Raw genomic sequence first — 23,581 nt, 5'->3', positions numbered from 1 at the left:
ACATGAAACCCACTGGTAGAGACAACTCAGTTTTCAGGAATACAAAACAAATCAAGCTTCTTACCATTCCATATACAGGCACTTGAGGTGTGGTCAATGGGTATGTGATAGGAGCAGGTACCTTTAAACAAGAAAATTTTACATTTCAGAAAAACGCATGCATACTTAGTAATAGATATACAGAACTTTGAAAACTACATATTTTTCAGTACTAAAAATAACCAATGTATTTACAAGAAATTGACTTACATATGCAGGATAGTGTACTCCATTCTGGCATAGCAAAAGGATAAGATAGAAAATTATTTAATAGGTATGCAAGCTGGAAATTCTAACTAAGGGATGGATTCAAGGCCAGTACCATAACAGTTTTTAACTATGCTCATTTATTAAAACCATTAAAGTGTGAGGAAAAAACTGCAAGGACAGTAACATAAGTTAATAAGCTTAGAAAGTTACCACTAGTACAATTTACAGCAAAATTAGAAATTTTACTACACCTAGCCAGATTTGAGCATTTTGCTTGCACAGGCACGTTTGTGAGAAGCTTTCAGAGGGCATGGCATGCAATGCTCCTTCTTCCTCCCATTATTGGAGAAGGGCATAGGAAAAAAAGCCAAGAAAGCCAGTGACCATCTGGTTTAGGAACTGAATAGCAACAGATGTTTAGTCAGGTTGGTGTTGCCCACATACTAACATCTGATGTCAGCACATAACACAATATGACAAAAGAAAAATGAAGAGCATTTTTAGCCTTACATCAGGTTACATTCACAGGCCCAGCAATTCATGTGCTTCCTAAGGCCACGCTTTGTTAAGCTGTGCTAATTCCACTGAATCCCAGGTGCTGGTTAAACCCTTGGCTATGGGACAGGATGCAGTGGTTCATGAATTGGAGGGTGAGCTCTGAGTGCCAGAGGCCAGACAGGACACTGAGAGCTCTGCAGTTCTCAGGCACACATTTTAAAGAGGCTCAGAGCTGAGCTAGATCTTCACATCAGTAACTGTTGGGAGTTCCTGAAAGTGCATGACCAGACACCTGGCATAAAAGAGTCAAATGCTTAGACCTGATGAACACATGAAATAAAAACATAACTCTAAATCCACAGTGATCAATGGGTACTAAAGTACCCTCTATGTTCCAGAAAAAGAAATGCATCAGCACTTTAGCAACACATTCTAGAGCACCTAGAGGGGATAAAGAGATTGTATAGTCTCAAAAAATTTCACATGAGAGTGCAATACAACTGTGCCCTGTCATTAAATTTTTTACTCTCATTTTTGAGTCCAATACTGGATTAAATACTGTATCCAACTTCTCTAATTCTGAATAAGCATAGTTATAAGACAAGGAAAATAGGCATTAGAGGCAAAACTATGGTTATTGCAAAATTAAGTCAGACAGCAGTCCAAAATTCACAGGAAATGTGGTAATTATCCTAGTTGTCTATGTAACTGAGATGAACATCTACTTCCCTTCTAAGAGCTATATTTTAGAAGTGATTCAAATTTCTATGAATATAACACAGTTGAAAAATCTTTTAAAATCATAGAAAAGTCAGTTGCCTAAAAATACCCCTCCTAGAAATGAAAATTCTTCATTTAAATAACTATAAAAGACACACTTAACATTTTGTACTGTGTTAAAAATATGAAGTTGCTGTTGAGCATTATCAGAAGTCCAGAGTGCTGCTTGACGTCACTATTGAGGTGCCTTGCAGGGGTTGCAGCAGTGTTTCACGATAAAACTGAAAAAGGAGCAAAGACTGGAAGGAACTGCAGTTTTGCCCTTAAAACACATTCTTTGGATTCTTAAGTGTGAATTTCTGTGTGCACATGTGCATGTGAGGGGGAGTGGGAGCATCTCAAATATGCACATCAGGAATTTTCTGGACTGGGAACATTTGTTTCAATCCTGAAAGAATTTATCAGCTGAGACAGGTAATCCAGCCTTCACTTGAGATGTAAGCCCTTAAGGGACAAGTTTTTCAGTGAGGGGAAACAAAGCATGCTAAAACCTCTACCTCATTCAGTAAGATCCTATGATCCTGTAAGCATTCCCTGCTACCCCAGGTCTTGTATCAAATGCCTTTGAAAATTAAATTTAGTTAAATTTAATTTGAAATGAATGCAAGCAGAGAAGCAGCATTTGCTAGAATGAAGTGTGATTTCACAGTACAGAAATTACCATGTGTGGAATAGTGGGTAAGGGAGTTGGGGTCCACGTGGTTGATGTGCTTGTTTTTGCTTGCCAGTTTGTTCCACCAGTAAGTTTTTTCTCTGTAGGCTGAGACCACTGCATATCTGATCTAAAATGAAGCCATGGTGTTAGTTTTCACGAAAAGACAACAGCTAGAGTAAAACAATATCACAGGAAACCCAAACATCCCTTAAAGCATGCACACAGCTGAAATCTATGAAGAAAAAATGAATTTCAGTAATTACTTATGTATCTCTTCTCCAGTAAGTGGGAAGTCTGGGGCTTCTGTTTGTGTTTAAAGGAAACTATATCAGTACTGCACTGTGCATATAATGACTAACTGGAGTTTGAGGTAACTTTTTCATTAAACACTAAAAGTAAAAATACTTCAATAAAAATACAGCAATTGCAAAACTAATTAAAGTGAGTTACTTTAAAAGTTAACATTGGCCACGTTGTGCTGACTGACCACAAACACACTGTTCCAATGCACTTCTCAGTTATTCTGGATTGTTTCAAGAGATGAGATCCTTGCCATGTTAGTGCCAGAGACTTTCAAACAGTCACATGAGAATATTCTAAGTACATATATGCACTTACTTTTTGGATGGAGTTCCTCCAAAGCCAAGATCTGTGGGGGAAAAGAAGCAGACAAAAGCCATAAGCATTTTAATTTTGGAGGGGAAAAAAGCTTATTTTGCTTTTAGTAAAAAATAGGAAAGTAAATTTTAAAAGCTTCACACTTACTTCCTACTAGATTTGCAAGTGAAGAATCAAGGTCATTTGCTAAAATTTTTCCACTTTGCTGGCTGGCTACAGTGGCTCTTTGACTTTGTGGTGGTACTGTGGGTTGCAATACATCATCTAGAAAGTTAAAACCTAAACAAAGAAAATAAAAGCAACTGTTAACAAAATGGTTACATTATATTTAATAAATGACATCTATAGGCCAGGGAGGTATTTTCTTTATAGAGCACTAATTTGAATATTTATATGTGAAGGTTCAACATGATGGAAGTACTTAAGACTTTGATAGAAGCATAGTTTAACTTCTTATTTTTCATGGAATACTGTATTGTACCTACTAATCTAAAAGAATCTTTAACTGTACTTTAACAATACTTTGCTACACATAAGAGAAAGACTCTAACTCATGTATTCTTCAAGAAACACACACAACCAGTTCTGCACTTCTGCAAGAACTGTGCCTCTGGATGGAATCAGAGGGAAATCATCACCATGCATCAAGAGAAAGCACAGAAGAAAAATGAACATGAGCTTACCCATCAGGAGAATCCAGTGGGCCACATTCAAAGTTTGTTCCCCCAGAGAGAGAGGAAACAGTTATTACACAGAGAATGAAATCAGTCCAAGCTAATTTTAAAGTAAATAACAACTGAACTGATTGCCTCTTAACAGCCCATAATCGCCTTGCAAATATATTAAGTTATTAAATTTCCAACTGCAATGGCAATTATGCTAAATTGTTAAGCAATTTTTGCCTGTAGGGTATAAATTAGTCATAAGGCAGTTTTTACCACTTGCAGTCCTGTACTCTGGTGCTGTAGATTTTCCTCCAAAAACAGCATCAAAGTCCACATTAATTGTTGAAGAGGCAGTACTCGGAGAAGCTGAATGAAGAGGAAAACCTGAAAAAAAAGTTGAGTAATGAAATACACCCATGAAGTTATATCATTCATTCTAGTGAAACCAGAAAGTTTTAAAAAACAAAAAGAAAAAAAAAATCGAATTACCATCAACAGTCACAGGATGATACACAGAAGCATATGTTGGTTTATGACCACTAAAGTCATCTTTACAAAAAGAGAGAAGAAAATAAGATCAGTTTTAAAGAGAAAAAGGAAGAGGGAACCCAACAATTAAGTCTGCAGTTAAAAATGAGGATATTTTACTAATATAAAAAGAGTTATTTTTTTTATTTTACAGATTTGAAAAGCCAAGTAACTGCTGCATTCCCCAATACAAAAGAGAAAGGAGGTTGCAGTTTGAAAGAAATCAGCTGCAGGTCTTAGGATGTCTAGACTGGGCAAGCAGAACAAAACAATAGTTTATTTTAACTACAGAAATAAATGTTTAAGGAAACATATAATTTACTACACCTGGCATTAATGTACCATTTTCACTTGTTAATAAAAAGTGAAAATTGGCCCATATCACAAAAAGACTACATGGCCCACATTATTAGCATTATCACCTCCAGTTGCAAATAAATTACATGAGGTTTGGTTTTTTACCACTAAACAGTTCCACTGTTTGTTTGGAGGAAAAAGAAGAATTGATGAAAGGGGTGGCAGATTTTACAGCTTCTTCAACTGGCTTCATGTCAAAGATGTCCAGATGAGGTGGAGAACCAACACAACCATTTGAAGACGAGAAAGGACCTTTCAGATGCAGGAGTGAAGGAAAGAATACAGAGTACAAATAATGGAAAAGAAAAACAGACTGAAATGATTGAATATGAGAATCTCTAGACAAAGTCAAATTGTAAATATTCTACCTAATGATCAAAGTTAGATACAAATTTTAGATAGATATTATCTAAATACAAATTTTAGATACAAATTTTTAGTTTCAGATTAAAATCTTAACAGCTCTTTGTTTAGGGAAAATAATTCTGCTATTGACATAAGGTGGGAGGGGGAGAATGACAGAACATATATCAAAGAAGTTAGATGCTACATTTTTGGCTTCAATTATCTATCTTTTAAATAGCACATAAGAGCATCAACTCCACCTATTAAAATATTAACATTTACCATGGAGTTATCACTGCCTGCTTTTGGCATTTAAGCCATTTCTCTGACATCTAACCTGACCATTCTTTGGAAGGATGGGTGAAGAAACTGGAGTCCACAGCTTTTTAACAAGAACTCTGAAATTACCAACACCTTTTAAATGAGAAGTATATTAAATATTGCTTAATTAAATAGAAGTACTAGTCCAGGATCTTCTCAGTTACACCTGCTTAGGTTTTATTTCCCAGTGTTTTTTAACTTAGCTCTTGAGTTATAGTTCTTCTCCCTGTCCCCTTTATAGAAGAGTTCTGCTCCTTTGTTCCATCAACACTAATGCTATGTGTTCAAGGAAGTTGGTCAGAACTTTCAGATTATTTACTTCATATTTTGTTACGAACGTTTGGATGCAAAATAGTTAAGGTTTAAGATGCAGATTCATTTAAGTATGAACCTTGTATTCTAAGAATTCCCTTATCATTTAGACAGTCAAATTAAGGTATGAGCTCACCTCCCCAAGCATTGCTTGCTGATGTTGATATAGCTGGAGTACTTTGCACAGTTGGAACAAATGCAGGCTGAAGATCAAAAAGATCACTAGAAAGGTTGGGCATGCTGGATAAGAAATGAGAGACAGAGAAATATAAAGATATGTAACAGGCATTGCACTCTTGCTTTTATGAACACTAATACCAATCTCATTTTCTCTTATTTGCTAGCAGCCCATCAACAACAGTGATACAAAAAAACTGGTAATTAAGCACTTACTGACAAAATTACTGTGGGTACACCAAGAAAACATCAGCAAAAGGTACCCAAAAGGTAACCAGGATCACAGTTTTGCAGCTGATTGTGGAGTTACAGGTCAGTGCAGTAATTTCTGTTTCTTTTGGAAAGCAAAATCTCTCTCACCTATTTGTTGTGGGTGCTGGTGCAGCAAAGAGGTCAACAGCTACAGTGGTATTCACACTTTTTCCTGATAAAGTGCTTGGGGATGCTGATGTGGAAGTAGAATTTGATACTACAGAGATTTCTCTTAATCGCTGCTCCTGAAAGGTAAGAGAGACAGTTGGCATTTTAGTCTCATTAAATTATTAACATTTCAGTCCTGGAGACCTTTTCAAAGAAGAAAATTTTAATTCTATAAAGTCCTAAAAACAGAAAAATAACTGAAATTAGAGATAAGAGTATTTGCTTTAACAAAGCATGTAAAAATCAAGGCGAGACTTCATGTTTCAAATAATTCTTTTTTAATCCATATCTGCCTAGAAGTAAATCACTTCTAATCAAGCTACACATTCCAGGCTCCCTCCACAGTCACTCAGAGAAACAGCTCAACGGACCTTTGTTCAGGAAGGCTCATTTCCCTACTTTATGAGTCTCTTCATAGTCCAACTCAGATGTTCAGAAATCAGTATGACAAGGTGCAACCCAATCATAATGTAGCAATGTAACAGCTTTGTTTAAATTAATTTCAGGTTTACATCGCTCACTACTTCTAGGTATGTTCACTGCATTTCTACAGCACTGGTCAAAACGCAGGTGTGTGTTTTACACAGCTCACACTCCTCACATAAAACACTGAGTGACCCTGCAAGCTTTATGACCATTACTATGTTATCAATTTATAAAAAATTTTGAATACAAAACTTGATAAAAACATCCTACCTTAAGTGCCTGCAGTCTAACTTGCTCCTCTTCCAATGCCTGCTGCTTTTCTTTCTCATCCATTCGGCTGAAGGACATTCCTGTATTGGCAAGTGTGGAAACAGCACTGGATAGGGCACTGGCTCTAAAAAGGAGCAAGAATTTTAAAAAATATTATTAAAAAACCCACGGTCAGGTACACATCACTCACAGTTTCATCATCAAGTGCCTTATCTAGTTGTGTGTCATCCTCCTTCCCAGTCACTTCTCTCCTTACTCTCTGGTACATAAGGGCAGACACCCCAAAACCAGTTTGGTGACAAAGAGGCACAAGTGCGCAGAGAGACTCCCTCGAGTTTCAGCAGGTAGGAACAGGAAAATGTGGAACATAACAGTTGTCTTTCCTTTTAAAGTTATCTAGACTAGACTGGAATGTTATTCTAATGTCAGAGGCACAGAAAGCTTGTTTGTACACTATGTAACAACAAAGAAAGCACAGCATTATACATAGGAACAGAATATTGTGGCAGTGAATCCTTAGATTCTTGAAAAAAATAATCTGAGGGGAAAGACAGCAAATTGGGAACATAGCTCAGCCTGACACATTTATCAATATTTACCAAGTTTCTGTGGGAGAATGCCTATGCCAAAAGAGATCTCTCATTATTCAGTCAGAAATATTTTCATACATACTGACAGAAAGAATACTTGACAGAAAGAATAACACAATTTCTTTCAGAACAACACATCTAAGATAATTTGGCTGTTCTGAGGAGGGGCTGAAGAACTTTTATGAGAAGGTCAAGATAAATTCATGGTCTGAGAGGTAGGCCATGAATATAAAAATAATAACAATTCAGATAAATACCATCCTGTCTTGGGTAGGAAGAGTATCAAAATCCAAACACCTTATAAATGTTACAAGTCAAAGGACTTTTAAAAAGTAGAAGCTAAGATTAATATTATACAAGGTCTCAGCTCAGTGATTTATTACAGCATAATCAGAAGTCTGTCTGAGACACAAGCAGACATACCTACATTTCAAACGTGGCTAAGCTATCAGACTATTACTCACTAGATATTTCATTTATATTTCTAGGAAGATACATTCAGAAGTGAATAAAAATCAAGAATAGCACATGACTGAATCCTGAACATTGTTAGAATGACAAGGGCAAATCCAAAGTACAGGCACTGTTGTAATTCATTGGGCGCTCACCTGCTGGCAGCAGAGACTTCCTTTGTTTTCTTTCCCTCCACAGAAGCCAAATGCTGTTCCAGTGCCTCAAGCAAGCTGCTGGGTGCCTAAAATTAAAAGTATTTATAAAACACTGCTTCTATCAACACATCATTGTTTAGTACAGAGATTGTTTTTAGTTGGTGAGAAAACCAAACAAAATCTCACACATCAGTAATGGTGCCTTTGGGTTTTGCTGCCATCCTACACACCCAACTCCATCTACTCAGTGGGGGTTCCTTAAAAGGAGTGGGATCACAGAGGCAGGAGGGAAGGATTCCCCACAGTGGCTCTGCTTCTGTGCATGCAAGTCAGATTCTTGGTTTTGGCAACAGTATTTGCTATGTTAGAATTAACTGAATAACCAAAGCTGATGAAGCACTACTCCCTTAAACTCACACAAGTCCCCAGACAAAGACCTGGCATTTTTTACATATTTTCCCAAGTAACAACAAAAACGCAGTCACTCTCCACTCAAATATTTATAGTCAAAGGCTTGCAGTAGAAACACCTGACAACAGCAGGATGTTAGGTTTGATAAAACAGGGAATCAAATCCAATCTGATCCCAAGGACACTACTGCAGATTGAGTAGCTATTCAACATGTAACTGTACAATAAACCAACTCAATTACTCTAAGCGAAATAAATCCTACTGCAGATTTAGATGAGAGGCATGTACCTCTAAAATGTAAATCTATTTGCCAGCTCAGTCCTCCTCACTTGGCAGGGTTTCAGAGACATTAAGTCTCTCTTACCACTTGCCAACTTTCAGGAGGTAGAACAGATATAACAGGCATTGTTTGGAGGAAAAATAAACTTGCCCTTGCTAGCCCTTCTGTACCAAAAGCTAGAACAAGGCATTTCCTGGAAAGAGGAAAATATTATTCACACAAGGCTTTGGCAGGCAAGCTCCTCTTTGAAATACTGAGCACAATTCTACCTTCTCACTTTCACTGAAGGCAAATTCAAGCTAGATTAATTCAGAGATGGAAAAAAAAGCAATCAAAATAATCCTATAAAACTGCTTGTCTTAAACTGAAGACCTGAGCTTATATGTTTCTTAAGTAGAGCAAGGTAAGCTAAGACGGTGTAGTTACCTCATCCCAGGTCATGAATAAATTCAGCGTTCGACCCAGACAGCTAAATCCCAAGGGGGACATTTTGAAATAACCTTTTGGAAAGGTACCAGGGACAAAAAAACCCAAACAAAAAAACCAAAACAACAAGTAAAAAACCAAAACAAAAAAAACCCAATCAAACCAAACCTCCGCATACTTTTACCTTTCAGGAGGCACAATAGCTTACAAAAGGCATTGCATGGCACAGCTGCTTAGATAATCTTAGTAACAGGAGACCATGCCCTAATTCCAGAAAGCTTCTCCTTGCATTATTTTCCTCCCAAATCCACTCAAACTTATTTGTATGGAAATGCATATTCTGTACTTTTTTAAAAACCCTCTGAACAACCCCCTCAACCACAAGAACTAAACCAAACAATCCAGTAACCCCCTCTGAACTTTCTCACTACAGCAGATAGCCTACAAAACATCAGACTTGGAGTGAACAGGGTGGTTTTATATCAGAAATTATACCTGGGCTAATCCAGGCACTGACTTGAGAAAGGCTGTATTTCAAGATTCATCTCCACCCCCCACCCCCCACAACAGACTAACAAGACAGACTAACATCCGCACAGAGGGAAACAACCCTGTTATGTTCATGAAATATAAGAACAGCTATTAACAGAAAGCAACACCCACCTACAAAGGAAATTGTTTTCTTCACAGAAACAGGCAAAAGTGGCAGTATTAAGAAATTACAGCAAATCCTTTTTGAAGTGGCACTAAATGGATGGACAATTATTCAACTCATATTAAATGCCATGAAATTTTCTGTCTAAGTGGAATGTTTAACAGTGGCACTGAAATTGCCAAAATGCACAGGATGCTGAGGTCTACCACCAGCTCAGAATTGCTCTTCTCATGTAAGTGCTCTTACAACAAAACAGCTGAGCTATTAGAAATAAAATGTTGTGGGCACAGTAGATATTAAGTATTTTCTCACTGAAAGTTTCAGATAAAAAAAGCAGCAAATGAAGTTAAATACCCCTATTCCCAGTAAATAAAAAAACCCCACTTGCTTTCAAGAGCCTTTTAATGACCCAATTAAGTGGCCAAGTGCACACTAACCCAGTGAGGTATAAATAACTTCAGTATAATGTGATTAGCATAATACAGCCCAGCTGAATACTGCAGTACTAATCAAAAGACAAAGTATGACGCTAAGATCAAACAGCAACAGAAAACTTCAAACTACTGTTTTCAATCATTACCTGCCCTTACCCTGATGGTTTCAGTCATAGTTCCTTTATACCACATAGGCAAGTTCTTGAAGTGATTAATAGTAAATGCTAGGAGCAAGCATTAGAGATTTGTGCTTTGAAGCACGCATGATTTCAGATGGAAATCATACTGTAGGCAGTAATGAACACCACTGACAATGGAAGTTTGTGGCTTAGGTTTGATTTCCATACTAAAAAGACACTGATTAAGGTTAGGCAAATCTTCACACTAGATATATTTTTCATGATTAGCCCATGAAATTGAATTTCAAGAAGCTAGTGTAGGATTAGATGTGACTGTTCAAACATTACACATTAGATTGTTAGTTTGTCACTGACTGCACTCCAGCAGCTCCAGTGCTCGAGCTCTAAGGCACTACAGTTTGTGCCCAAGTCTCCTCAGGCTGTTTATTGCACCCTGCAGGTTACACTGTGCTACAGAGAAATAATGACAAACACTCTGCTCTGTTGGGTTGGCCCTAGGTGAGAAATAAAACATCCCTATAAACTGAAGGGACTCACAAAGAATAATCTTATTGACCTCTGTGCACTATCAGGGTTTCCTGTTCAGCAGGTCAAAGCATTTTCTCACCTCCCTTCTGCCCCTCAGATTATCCCCACTGGAAGGTGTTTCCCTGCATTCCACCTTTCAGACTGAGTTTTCCAGCACACAACCTGCATGGCACATGTCCCTCATACTACTGAGTAAAATAAAAGCCAGCATTAAGAGCTGATATTGAAACATCAAATTTATTCTTCAGACTTAAGGGGACAGAAAAAAATTTCAACTGAACCAGCTCCCTGTCATCTTTAAGTGTGTTGGAAGACATTAGGTTAGAGTGAAATAGGTTTTCCTCTAGGTATGGCAAGATACTTCTGCCTACCTGCCAAGGAATGCTCTGTGATAAAAACCAGAAGTTCTTGAAAAATATTATTTTCTGTAGGTTTTATTGTTTTAAACAATCAAAATATCTCATTAAGAACTGCAAAGTGTAATTATTGAATACATTTAATCCATGTGAGAAGCCACTATACATATTTCCCACATATAAATACATGAAAGAGAATACAGCCTCAAGAAGAAAAATTAATATGCTACATACCAACCTTTAAAAACACAAAGAACAAAATAATTGGGTTAATCAATATGCAACATATACTGACCTGAGTAAGATCTGGAATGTCACCCTGATCAATTCCAACTTGCTGGGTTTACAAAAAAAGAAGAAAAAAAATACATTACTACATGCAGTGCCAATGAACACAAAAACCAGCAGTGTTACATAGAATCTAGCATAATAAAAAGGGATATTCATAATTTTCTGAACTGCTACAAGTTTCACTAGGAACACACCTTAGAAATCAAAAATACATTAAACAGCATCTCAAGGCAAACTCAGCTTTTCATCCAGCCTAACTTTCATGCAGAAAAGCCTGCTAGAAGCATTAGAAACAGCCACATTGCTTACTGAAACTAGTTATCAATTTTTAAGTACTTACAGTAAAGGAGAGCCCTATAAATATCTTTAAATAGACTGTAATAATCAGTTTATACATTCTGGAGCATTCATAAAATTTATAGTGATACTTCAGAAAGTTTACTATGTGGTCTGGCTAATAAAAAGGATGCCCAAGAATCCCACACCATGTTAACAAGCATATATAATCTTTAAAATATCTTTAAAATCTCTAGAAAACTTCCTTGTATAGTGAAGTTAAGCAAACAATCTGTTTCAAGGTGTTTCTGTGAATATTGATTGTGTACCAATACAGACAGTTAAATTATATCCTTTCCATATACATAGATTTATTTACCTCTGCTACTTTGAGGAACTCTGACAATTTGGTCATTCTGGCAAGAAATTTTTTGTAAATATCCAAGCCTTCTTTGCACTGGTTCTTCTTCATATCAAAATATCTTTCTGAGGATGCAAATAAAACTCTTGTAAGATAACACCCTCCCAGGCAAAAAACTGACGCAGTATTATAGAAGTTAATTTGACACAAAGTTCAGTAACAGGACAGTAGTAACTCAAAGCTATTCAGATATTCAAGCTTATATAATAAGCTTGAATAAACCTTTTATAATAAGTCAGTCAATATAAAACCACTGATTTTTCTGTTTCAGTGTGTTAGACTATAATGCAAAAATTTATTAAACGTGGATGTGAATCAGTGCAAATCATTAAATTAGGTATTATGGTGAATATTTTCTAAAATTCAGCTTTTTTCCTAAAAGCTGGTAATGAGACAAATTATTTTATAATTTGAAATTATTCCTGGTATTTATTTACCTTTTTAGACCCTGTATCAATACGCTTTGATACTGAAGTATCAAATGTATAGTGAACTGACCTACCAAAAGGAGCATCAGCCACATCTTTTACTTTTTATGGTTTTCCTCTATATACTTACAAATATAGCACTGAGTAAAAAATTAGTGGATTAACAGAACAGACTGATGGCTTCATTCATAAATTTGCTTAAATGGTAATGAAAAGGCTTTACTAGGTTCTTATCACCCTTAAAAAAAACACCTCAATTTCATCTTATCAGCTCAGGCAGATTCAGGTACCAGTCAAAGGTGACCAGTCAAGTTTTAAAGAAAGAACAGGAAAACAGAATTGAGCCATACTGTGAGTATATTAAATACTCAAAACATCATATATCTCACCAAACCTTTACAGTCCAATTGCAAAGGTTATCCATTGGACTTTCACGGTATTTTTGTTTCAGTCTCACCAACCACCCTCTCATTTCACTTTCTGTTTCAATATGCATTCTTCCAGGTAGAAGTGGATGTGTAAGCCTATGCTCCTGGTCACTAAAACTAAGACAGGCTTCATTTAACAGCAACAAAACAGAGAAAATTTATTGAGAAACTGAAGTAATAAATTGTCTACGTTCTTTAGTTTTTTCAACGTCTTTCAAAAAATTCAAAAGCTAAAAAAATTCTCACATACCTAAAAGATTAATAATCCCCTCATTGTATGCTGCAAAAAGTCTAATGGAATCTTTAAAGAGGAGCATAAAGGCAGCATTTATAACACCATTTGTTAGTTCATTTGGATTTGCCTGTGTAGAAAGCAATGAGAAAGTAAATTAGTATTTAACAAAATAATGAAACTCTCACTTCAAAGTGAGAGGATGTTACTTAACACTGAGCTTAAAGTACTTACATCAAAATCAAGGAGTGCATCAAGCTGGTTCTGTATGATTGGAAGGGTTTTCAGAAGTTTTTCAGGATTCATAGTTCTCATCACTCCATCTATCCTACAGAGTAAAGGGCACACATTTACAAGATACAAAAATATCAGCACACATTGTATTGTTTCAACAATGCAACATTGCTTCCAAGGGCCAAAACAGCACCATTCTATGACAAGTTCAGGAACAACTGTGGCCCTCCTTGTCCCACCCCCTGCAACAGGAAGGGTCAAACACAAGTAGCAGAGTAGTCTTACCCTCTTTTCATTTTGGTGAAGTCAACTGCTACAAGTCTATATGAAAGTGCTTTTTCATTCAAGTATCTGCTGTATCGCCTAATGAAGGTAGACATATCATAGCCTAAAAATTGAGCATTTGTAAATTAGACATTATGAAGGGAAAACTGAAGTTTTTCAGTACTTTTCAATAACTGTTCTCCTACTAGCTTATTTTATGTCAGCTTGTATAAAAGGTCCTTCCTAGGCACTTTCCAGGATCTTGAGATGTGACATTAGTTTCTTCCCAAGTAGCTAAGATTAGGAAAGCATTTGGTGCAATTATGAGAATAAACACCTAAACACATTAAAATAGACAAGAATTGAGCATGAAAGCTCAGGCTAGCACCAAGCAGTTATTGTTAAAATGTACTTGAAATTAGAATAAAAATGTGTTCCTAGTAAAATGCTGAAGAGTTTGGTAACTTATCTGCCATCCCTCAAAACCCACATAAAAACCTAAAAACGTTTTCTACCATGAGCAAGTAATTGAAGGACTTATCAGAGATTTGAAGAAGTTCTCCCTATTTACACAGCACATCCTAGTAACCATTCCATGCACCTTAACAGTAAATATTTACTGCTGAGTCTTTAAAATACAACAACAGAAATTATTATTGTACTGATAATTCATCAGGTTTATTCTAATGGGCATTAAGAGCTCACTTTGTAAAATTTACAGCTGTGTGTGCAATGCTGCATACAGACAGATTTCTAGTACTCACCTAGGTAACTCAATGTCACTTTACCTGTGTCTACATTCTTGGCTGGACATTCTTTGGTGTTTCACAGAATAAAAATCAAACCAGCCTTCCATTTAAATGTCATTTATCTCCTAGTGTGCACCAATGCATGCATTGTCACAGAGAAAAAGGAGTAGAGTGATCTCCTTCAGTGAAAGATCCTTACCCTGCATGGCACTTTTGTCCAGGTAGTTATTTAGGTTGAACAAAGTGTTCCGGGATGCAAGATACTGGATAAAGCGCTGTTGGTGAAGAAAAAATAGAGAATGTAATTGTTGTGAGAGTCAAAACATAGAAGCATATTACAAGCAAACTACACTTACCTTGTAGCTGTTTCTAGTAACCTCTATATACAATAGAAATTAGTCAAAAGGGAAAAAATTAGAGGAGAACCTGAAAATACTCATTAGCAAAGCCTCTGATGTCCAAAACTCGATTTGGCAGAAATATAAATTTAAACTAAACAAAGAGACATCACTGCTCATAAATAAAATACAAATAATCCTAGAAAAAGCTGCCTAGTTAACTTTGTACTTTCGAACAGACAAGCTGGAAAAAACAAAACAAAAATACTACTTGCATAACCCGGGCTTCTGAAGTTTGCTGTAGCTCAGCTGCTGCAGTGTGAAGAGCACACTATGTTTTAAAGGTCATTTCTATCGAGTTCACAGAGCCTGACAGAGAGGAGGAACACCAAGCTTTCACAGCAGGTTAATGGCTGGAAAGCACTTCCAAGAATTGTCACTTCAGTGTTACCAGTGGTGAACAATCATTTCTTAGGTCAATGACCACACGCAGGTTCAGGACTGTCACCTGACCACAGTTTAGTTTTTAACTTGTGCAAGAGAGGCCACATTTCTAACTCCATGTTATTGACTAGGAAGCTTTTAATAAATTGTGATGAAATAATTTAAGTGAATTAAATGCAGTAGAAGGGTGCTTCAGAGGAATTCTAACAGCAACAACATATGAAGAATCAGCCCATTAGACGATGCTTTGCAAGATCAAATATTCCAGTCACCATATTCCTGTCCCCTTTATCAAGTATTCTTTCTTATCTGTTATTAGGTTGGCTGCACATTTACAGAGTGCTAACAAGACTCTTCTGCTGTGCTCTTACTGATAAGCACTACCCTAATGAAGTAAAGCTCATCAGAAGTCTTTCAAGCCTTTTTTTCTAGAAAGGTCACTCATTATTCCCTCACAGACCAACCCAGATACCTGCAGGTAAACTGCAAACACTGATATATTTTGGTATTGAAATAATGAAGGAATATTTTTTTTCTTCTGGACAAATACTTTAGAGCTATCAGTAGAGAAAAAACAAAATCTTTGAAAAACTGAAGTACATATCTAATGCTTTACAGATTGAGACAATTTTTTAAAAACTGTCCAGTAGGCTTTAAGAGAATAAATTATGTCTTACCTCATTTCCATACATCATGAGGTGGTGTGTTGTAATTAGAGCTTTGAACACTACAACCCAGCTACTGTTTGCAGTTCTCTCAAAGAGTGTATCTGCCAACTGTGGAATATTCACATTCATTTCATTTGTGCACTGTATTAGATCTAAATTAAAGGAAAAAAAATCAAAGCATTACAATGAATTACACGCTCAGACGATCAACATGTTATTTTGTGGTTTTCACATTGAGAATTCATACTGGAAGCATTAACTTCAGTTGCTTAAGAAATAATTGAGCTTCTTTACTCTCCATGCTCAGATTCACTACATTTTACTGAAACACTCCAAGTATGAACTTCAAAGGCATTTCAGTAATTTGATGGAGTCCCAATAGCTCATCAATAAATAACCTGTTCCATTAAAATGGAGCCCAAATTAGTCTCTGAAAGCCAGTGTGAGCTGGCTGGATGTGTGACCTTCTGGATGCTCAATGCTCAAGGCCACTCCATCTAACCAAAAAAGTGAAAATCTGAGAAGTAACAAAAAGCTGAGACATCCCAACCTCATGAGATCAACAGGCAGCACAACCCTGCCACTCCCACCTAGGCCTGAGTACTCACACACGATGGCAATGAAATGCTATCAATCTCTAAAATATGCCTCTTTTCTGGAAGAATTAAGAGCAAGAATTTGCATCTATGCACCCTCCCACTTAGCTTAAAAACACCTGATCACAAGCCTACTGAGTATTTTGTGATGGATCATGGTAGGTCTTGGGCTTTCATACAATAAAGCTCTTTGTGTCCTAGACTGACAATAAACTCTATAGTAGAACATTAACTTGGGAGGTCAGAGACAGAGAGGTTCAAGACCTGGCCTGAGACTTAGCACAAAACCAGGACAGGCTCCAGCACACACATGGGAAGAGCACTTGCCTGAGAAGGCAAAAGAAGGCACTTGCTGAGAAAAGAGCAGAGAACTGAACCCAGGACTACTCTAAACCCCTCAAGACATGCACATCAGACATTTATTCTCTCTCTGTGCTAAATTTGGCTCAGGTGTGATCAAAGTACACCCTAAGGACTGGGCAAGGCCAGTAAAACAAACATTTGGTTAGAAAAGCTTCCTTTGTGGCCTCTCATTTAAGCTGAGCCTGTGAGCAGCCCATTGGCAGCAGAGCCCAGTGCTGTTTGTGCAGCTTGTCTGGATGAGGAGCTGAAGGAGGGCAAGTGCCTGGGCAGCAGCACAGAGAGCACAGACTGTCATCAGAAGCATTTTAAATGTCAACTTAGAGCTCACACATTGATAATTTAGGAAAAAATATTTCACAGAAATACTGCACTTAAAATGTATCTTTCTAGTGCACAGAGTATATTACAGATAGACTTTAACTAAAGATTGGTTTATTAAGACAAAGTCCTTTGATTAAAAATTGCTGTTTAAAATAGTTTAATAACCAGAGTAATTTTAATAGAGTAAAGAATTTTAGTATCTCATCAAGGTAAAAAGCTATAAAATGCAAGTTATATCAAGTTATAATAAGTTACTAATTTCATTCAGATGTCAGAGATTTCCAAGTACGTACAACACATGGAAGCTGGGATGAAAACTTTCACTCTTATTAGCAACACACAAAAATGCTGAAATAGCTGCACAAAAAGAAGAGCACCAGAAAGGAGCTTTAAGCAAGCTATGCATCAAAACCTTATTGCTGAGTAGTATTCAAATAGTTCAATTTTTATAAATGTGAACTTTCTCAAAACCCAAGTAATTTGTTAGCTTCTGCTCCCTACTCATGGTTGTATCACCATCACATGCTCTGTCAAAATAGTAAGTACTTCAAACTAGAAGTCCAAACAGTCTATAGGCAATTATTGCCTCATATAATGAAGCAACAGCCTCATCAATTGAATGAGGATCTTGTTGCGACATTTCCAAGTAGTTATCTCAAAATATACTAAGGCAACTAAGTCTTCCTGAATCCAATCAGTTTATAATCAGGTATTATAGAAATACATGGAAAATACTGAGCAGCATCTAAGACCAGCAGCTGATGTGTCTGTACCCCACACAGAAATGTTACAAGACTATTAAAAGTTCTACTCTCAGTTTATAAAAACCAACCAAACAACAAAACCCCAACCAACAAAAATCTCACAAACTCTTTCAAGAGCAATACCTATAAAACTAGGTAACAGTTAAAGAAATTTCATTGATCTGCTGAGGTCAAAGACCACACAGCTTATCAAAAATATTACTTCAGCACAAAGTCCTTTTGCTTCACATAACCAGTAAGCAAGTCATTTTTTTCACTGAAGATTTTTCAATACTAAATGTGCTTATTAAATAACAGATGAAACTAGAAGGAAGATCCAGGTTAAAACCCAAAATCTTGCTGCTCTCCAGTCAAGCTAGCCGAGGTATTTTCATTCATATTTTGCCAGTGCTCCCCAGAGATTTCTGTCCTGTCAGGTTCCCTCAAGCTAAGGTCTCCCAGCAGATGTTCCAGCAGACCCCACGATGATGCTAACACTGGGAGATCCTTTGCACATTCTAATGTTTGTGCCTGCTATTGAGTGTTCTCGCAGTGCTGCTGGGGCACAATGTGACAGGAATCCTACTGTTACACCTGCATGCAGTGCTCTAACTGGAGAGCTCTCCTTAAGCCCCACATCCATAAAACAAGTTTTGCTTTATGCCAGAATAAAGGTTTACTTCCACAAGAAGCCATGCAGATCTCTTCTGTCAAGTGTCAGTAACAGAGTGAAGCTGACAGAGCTCTGCTGTATTTGAGAAGCTCTTTTGTTATTGTTTAATTCTCAAGCATGGACGGTTCTGTGTAAGTTACACGTCTATCCATTTCAAAAGGCAACCAAAATTAAATACCTCACATAGGCAGGGCCACTAGGAGTCCAATTCAAGCTGTGGCTGAGTGAGCTGCCACCCCATGCACTTGAGACAGGCTGAGGACAACACCCACTGGCTGCCCTGAAGACAATTTTTACAGGGGGGACTCAGCACAGCCTGGCCTTTGATTCCAAACCTCCTTCAACACTGAAGCATGTAAGTCACAGTTACCAATATCAGAGAGAACACATGCTTAGACAAACAAAATGTCTCTGAAATACAAACTAAGCAAAAAATGTCAGTGCATTTTATAGGCCAAAACTGAACTTTCTTAAGAGCATGTTGCAAAAGACCAAGTTTAAAAATAAGGCTACTTCAAGGCTTCAATAATGCTACTTGTGGTAATTTAAAAAAATATTATTTTACAACTAGCAATAAAAATAAAGCTGGCATTACATGTTAATCCTACAATTGAGATACATAAAAAGAAATGCAAGTGCCATTTCTCTAACATGATTCTTCTAAGCCTGCAAGGGGAGTATCTATATAGAGACAACTGTAGGGATCTATTACAGCTGGTGGCACAGAAGGAAGAGGCTATTACCCCCATACAGCTGGAAGGAGAAAGGAACACATGCACCTGAGAGACTGACAGCTGGGCAACAGTAACATGGATGTTGGCAGCAAAAACTGGGATGAAATGCACAGGGTGAGTGATGCTCATTTTCTTATCGCAGTACTTATATAAACACTTCACAACTCAAAGCATTTTGCCAATTACCCAGAGGAATCATTTCAACTGCAAGTGAAACTGCAGCGCTATTTCTAGAATGGAATTTAGAGACATGTTAACATCACACAGGGAAAAAAAAAGAAAAAAAAGAAAAATGAAAACAAAATAAAATAAAATAAAATAATAAATCTAACAGCTTTAAACCAGAAGAGTACCATAGGGGTTTTTCAAGCAGCCTGGAAGAGCTGTGAGAATCTTAGTGCCTAGAAGAGTACTTAGTATTTCTTTTCCACAACTCATCTGAAATACTGGCACATCATCTATGAAGCTATACAGCTCTTCAGAGAGCAGCATAAATCCAGATATTAAAAACAAAATAAAAAATATATATCAGGTTTTTGGAAAATTCTCAGAAAAAAAACTGACATACTTTTCAACTTTTAAGTAATAGGAAAAGCCATAATTTTCTTGAGTCAGGAATCTCTCTCAAGAGAGCTGTAAATACATAAGATAAAAGCAATCATAATAGTTTAATATTCATGTATTTCTTCCATTTTGTCACAGGACTGAAACTACTTTAAGACAGATACAAGAGCTAAGACCATTTTCCTCAGTCCCAGCAGTCTTAAAAAAATACATTTTCTTCTAGAAAGTTGCATCATAGATGGCACGTTACAAAAATGTAAAACATCAGAGCCACTTCAGCCAACTTTCTCAGTGTAGCCAAGGAATGCAACAATTTTTGCTGGAAGACTTAAAAGACAGCATTCAACTGTTACAAACATTGTTTTGCCCTTCTTTGCTCATAGTGCATGTCTGAGAGCAATCTTTAAATTTCAGTTATTATATAACAGCTAAATCAGAATTTTGAGTTACTTTACACAAGCACAGCAATTCAGCTATTCTGTCCCACTCCCCCACTAAACAAGGACACAGGACAGATAACCCATAATGTTTTAAGAAAAGCTATATACAACCTCCATTTAGAGATTCCCACAATATTAACTATTTTTTTGTTCAAGTTAAATTTTCTCAATTATTGTGCTGAAAAACTTCACAAATTGCTAAAGAACTTCAAATGAATGACAGCCACTGGTCTGTGTAAAGGATTCAAAAAATGCCTTTGTTCTGTATCACAACTTGCACATCTCTGCAAGAACCACACTGCATCAGCATTCACTTGACAGTCAAAAGCTCAAGCTGCCAAGAGAAAGAATGGGCAGTACCAGAATTACAGCGCCAGAATTACCACTTCTTAGAATGTTTCCAAAGCTTGTATACATATGGGAGTTTTCAGTTTTGATTAAGAACATTAACTACCTTCCCCTCCCCTGTGCTTCTTTAGTGGGTTGTATACAAGTTAAACAGAAGCTGTTTTTTCATTACTGTGTTAATTTAAAAGTTTAAGCTGCAATTAATTTAGGGGTTTGTTTTTTCCAAGTTTTGGTCTACACACAAGTCTACTCAGCCAGTTACCATCTTGGCTACAGCTTTAATTTATTCTTTTTTCTTTTGATTCTACAGTGGTTAGACAAGAGGATGTTTGCCTCCCAAGGTGTGAGAGCCCCACTCTGCTGTAACCCAGACTCTGAGGGAGTGACAGATCTGTCACCAGGAAAGAAGAGACAAGACCTTCAGGTGCTCCACTATCAGTCTCTATAGAGCATTTTATATTATCTGAAAATATTACAAAATAGTACAGAAATAGATCTGTTTACTTATTTAGGACACCATGACCTACTTTAAAAGGTAAATCCCCAAGTATGCCCGTTGACATTGCTTAGGTTTTTGGGGTGGATTTTTTGTGGGTGTTTTTTCATTCTTGAAGTAAAATATGACTATACTACTCAGCAGTTAGTAGTCAGATAAACCACAAGACACTTAAATACTCACAGACACTGCATATGTAACACCTTTCTGTAAAAACCTATATTGTAATACCACAGTTTTTCTTGCTGAGGAAACTTGGCAGTAAGGGGATTTTAAGAATTAATCTGAACAGAGGGCACAAACTGATACTCCTCCACAATCCCTGATACAACTGCAGTAACTCTCAAAAAATTGTTCCTGGTAAAGCTTTTTCCTGAGCAGCAATTACAAATAATAGCAGATGGTGTAGCATTTTGAATGACACACACACATAGTGACCAGAGTACAACTACCAGAGTTTTACATTAAATCCAAGCTATGTTTTCCTTCATAATCTACTTCAATTGGGAAGTACTTGCACCGTATCTTGGAAAAACATACTGTATGATTTTTTTCCAGAGATTGCTGCTCACATTCAATACAACTAAGTCTTGTGTCAAGTGAAAAAATAAAAACGCCACTCAAAGGGTTGCAGATGTTTGAAAAGCAGTGCCTGGGTAGGCTCAATGAAGACAGGAGCATGTTCATTGGGAATTTTTAAGCCATTTCAGACATATTTAAGGTACCGTATTTCAGATCTTTTTTTCCCCTACCCCACCAAAGTATTCCGCTATTTCAGATACCAAGTGATAATAAAATTTCTGTCTTAGGCCAAAATCTGAGCAAAAGAATTACACCAGAATACAGAACTCACGTGGCACAGAAGGGGACTGTCAGGAGACTGACTGACAGCTCCAAACAGCCTGGGATCAAAAGGAACTTGTTAGTCAAAAGGCAATATCAGTTTATGGTATTCTGAAGTTAAGAATTGTTCCATGTTTCCATTTTCTTATTTTGTAAGGGTGACTTACAGCTGATGACATTATTTCAATAGTATTTTCAAACAACACACTACCTTTTTTAGGATTCAGAACCTTTCAAACTATTGAGCAAGCTGTCACCACTTTCTGGCTTCCTGTTATGTTGCCATTTCTGGACTCAAAGGTTACCTCACTGAACTTGTACCACAGGCAGAACACAAGACCAGAAGAAATAAGGTAACTTTAAAAAGGTATCTTTAGAAAACAAATTGTCAGTTACCCAGTTTTAAGGCTTTTCATTTCAACACAATAGCTGCAATGTTCACTACTGTAGCTGGATGCCACCCATTCAGATCAGTAACAAATGAAATATATATTTGGCTGGTTTTAACTCTTTGATCCACACCAAAAGCTCTCACACAAGCCAGTATGAGCAGACCAGTGTCACAGGGTCACACATCCCAACTATCCTCAAACAATATAACCCGGAACGCTTCTGCCGAGAGCCTGAACCAGCAGCACCTTTAGTACCATCAACTTGCATGAATCCTGCAAAACTACCCGCCTGTCTTTGAAGAAACCAGCAAAAGGCTTCAAGCCTTTTTTCCTCTCTTTAATGGAAACACACACACATTTATTTCGCTTTCACAAGCTGCAGAGCGGGTATGCTACAGAATGTACAAGGTTTGTGCACTTTTGAGCAATCAGACAGGAACTCCAATTGCTACTCTGTTACTAACGCGAAGCAACACCACTGTCACTTCTGTAGATTTCAGGGGTAACTCTCTGCATCTTTTGGTGTAGACAAAGACGTTTTAACATACTTAGTTCAAACGTATTAACGGCAACATACTCTCATCCAGAAGAAACGCACTGATCAACCTACGCCCTTCCCTTTACCTCGCCTTTAATCTTTTACCTCATTTCACGATTTGTAAAATAGAAAACTATGGTATTTCGGGAAATGTTCGAAATGTTTAAACGGATGTAGTCCACGGGATGCACAGAAGGACTAAACAGCGCTTAAAAAAAATTAAATTCTGCCTTGCAACAGTAAATACACCTTTTCCTCAGGTGTCGGATTAATAAGCACCACTGTATCCAGAGCACAAGAGCTAAGCAGCTCTCAGCGGGAACAGCTCATGAGCTTGGAATATTTTTGCTCCCCGGGCGCGACCAGGTGTTACAAACCTCGCTCCCTCCACGTGGAAAATAAGTTCTGGAGATCACAGCAGTCAGGTCCACCCAGATTTACCCAACACCCCCTCCAATGCAAGCGGCCAGCTCTGCCCTCTCCCCCGGCCGTGCCCGACGGGCTGCCCCGGGCTCGGAGCTCCAACCCCGGGCCCACCCGGCCGGCTCCTACTCACAGTCCAGGTGCTTCTTCTTGGGGCCCATCACCTCGTGGGTCGTCGCCTTGCACACAGCCTTGGCGACGGCCGAGCCGGTCACGCTGTGTTGCGCCGCCGTGATGCGGTCCGTGATCGACTGTCCCGACATCATCGCAGCGGCCCTGGCAGGG

At 37.5% G+C, this 23,581-nt stretch overlaps 1 protein-coding gene across 5 annotated transcripts in view; it reads right to left on the bottom strand.

The window, feature by feature from the left end:
* Positions 1 to 23,573, bottom strand: part of LOC102040199 (phosphatidylinositol-binding clathrin assembly protein) — a 38,951-nt gene extending 15,378 nt beyond the window's left edge. For 2 of the 5 annotated variants that reach the window (XM_031056024.1, XM_031056020.1), the window contains exons 1-20: positions 23,430 to 23,573; positions 15,832 to 15,974; positions 14,572 to 14,647; positions 13,645 to 13,747; positions 13,360 to 13,453; positions 13,144 to 13,255; positions 11,996 to 12,102; positions 11,345 to 11,386; positions 7,820 to 7,905; positions 6,622 to 6,745; positions 5,866 to 6,002; positions 5,465 to 5,568; positions 4,456 to 4,602; positions 3,955 to 4,014; positions 3,739 to 3,849; positions 2,948 to 3,064; positions 2,801 to 2,831; positions 2,189 to 2,309; positions 250 to 273; positions 65 to 121 (exon numbers count right to left, since the gene is read on the bottom strand). In XM_031056024.1, the coding sequence (XP_030911884.1) occupies positions 65 to 121; positions 250 to 273; positions 2,189 to 2,309; positions 2,801 to 2,831; positions 2,948 to 3,064; positions 3,739 to 3,849; positions 3,955 to 4,014; positions 4,456 to 4,602; positions 5,465 to 5,568; positions 5,866 to 6,002; positions 6,622 to 6,745; positions 7,820 to 7,905; positions 11,345 to 11,386; positions 11,996 to 12,102; positions 13,144 to 13,255; positions 13,360 to 13,453; positions 13,645 to 13,747; positions 14,572 to 14,647; positions 15,832 to 15,974; positions 23,430 to 23,562 (1,929 nt within the window). In that variant the 5' untranslated portion in view covers positions 23,563 to 23,573. The remainder of the gene's footprint in view (positions 1 to 64; positions 122 to 249; positions 274 to 2,188; positions 2,310 to 2,800; positions 2,832 to 2,947; positions 3,065 to 3,738; positions 3,850 to 3,954; positions 4,015 to 4,455; positions 4,603 to 5,464; positions 5,569 to 5,865; positions 6,003 to 6,621; positions 6,746 to 7,819; positions 7,906 to 11,344; positions 11,387 to 11,995; positions 12,103 to 13,143; positions 13,256 to 13,359; positions 13,454 to 13,644; positions 13,748 to 14,571; positions 14,648 to 15,831; positions 15,975 to 23,429) is intronic. The other 3 variants (XM_031056021.1, XM_031056022.1, XM_031056023.1) reach the window with 3 other exon arrangements.
* Positions 23,574 to 23,581: the final 8 nt, after the last annotated feature.

The sequence above is a fragment of the Geospiza fortis genome, unplaced genomic scaffold (assembly GCF_000277835.1).
Source record: "Geospiza fortis unplaced genomic scaffold, GeoFor_1.0 scaffold157, whole genome shotgun sequence".
Lineage (NCBI taxonomy): Eukaryota > Metazoa > Chordata > Aves > Passeriformes > Thraupidae > Geospiza > Geospiza fortis.
Note: the sequence above shows the minus strand (reverse complement) of the source record. Positions and strands in the feature narration are given on the sequence as shown.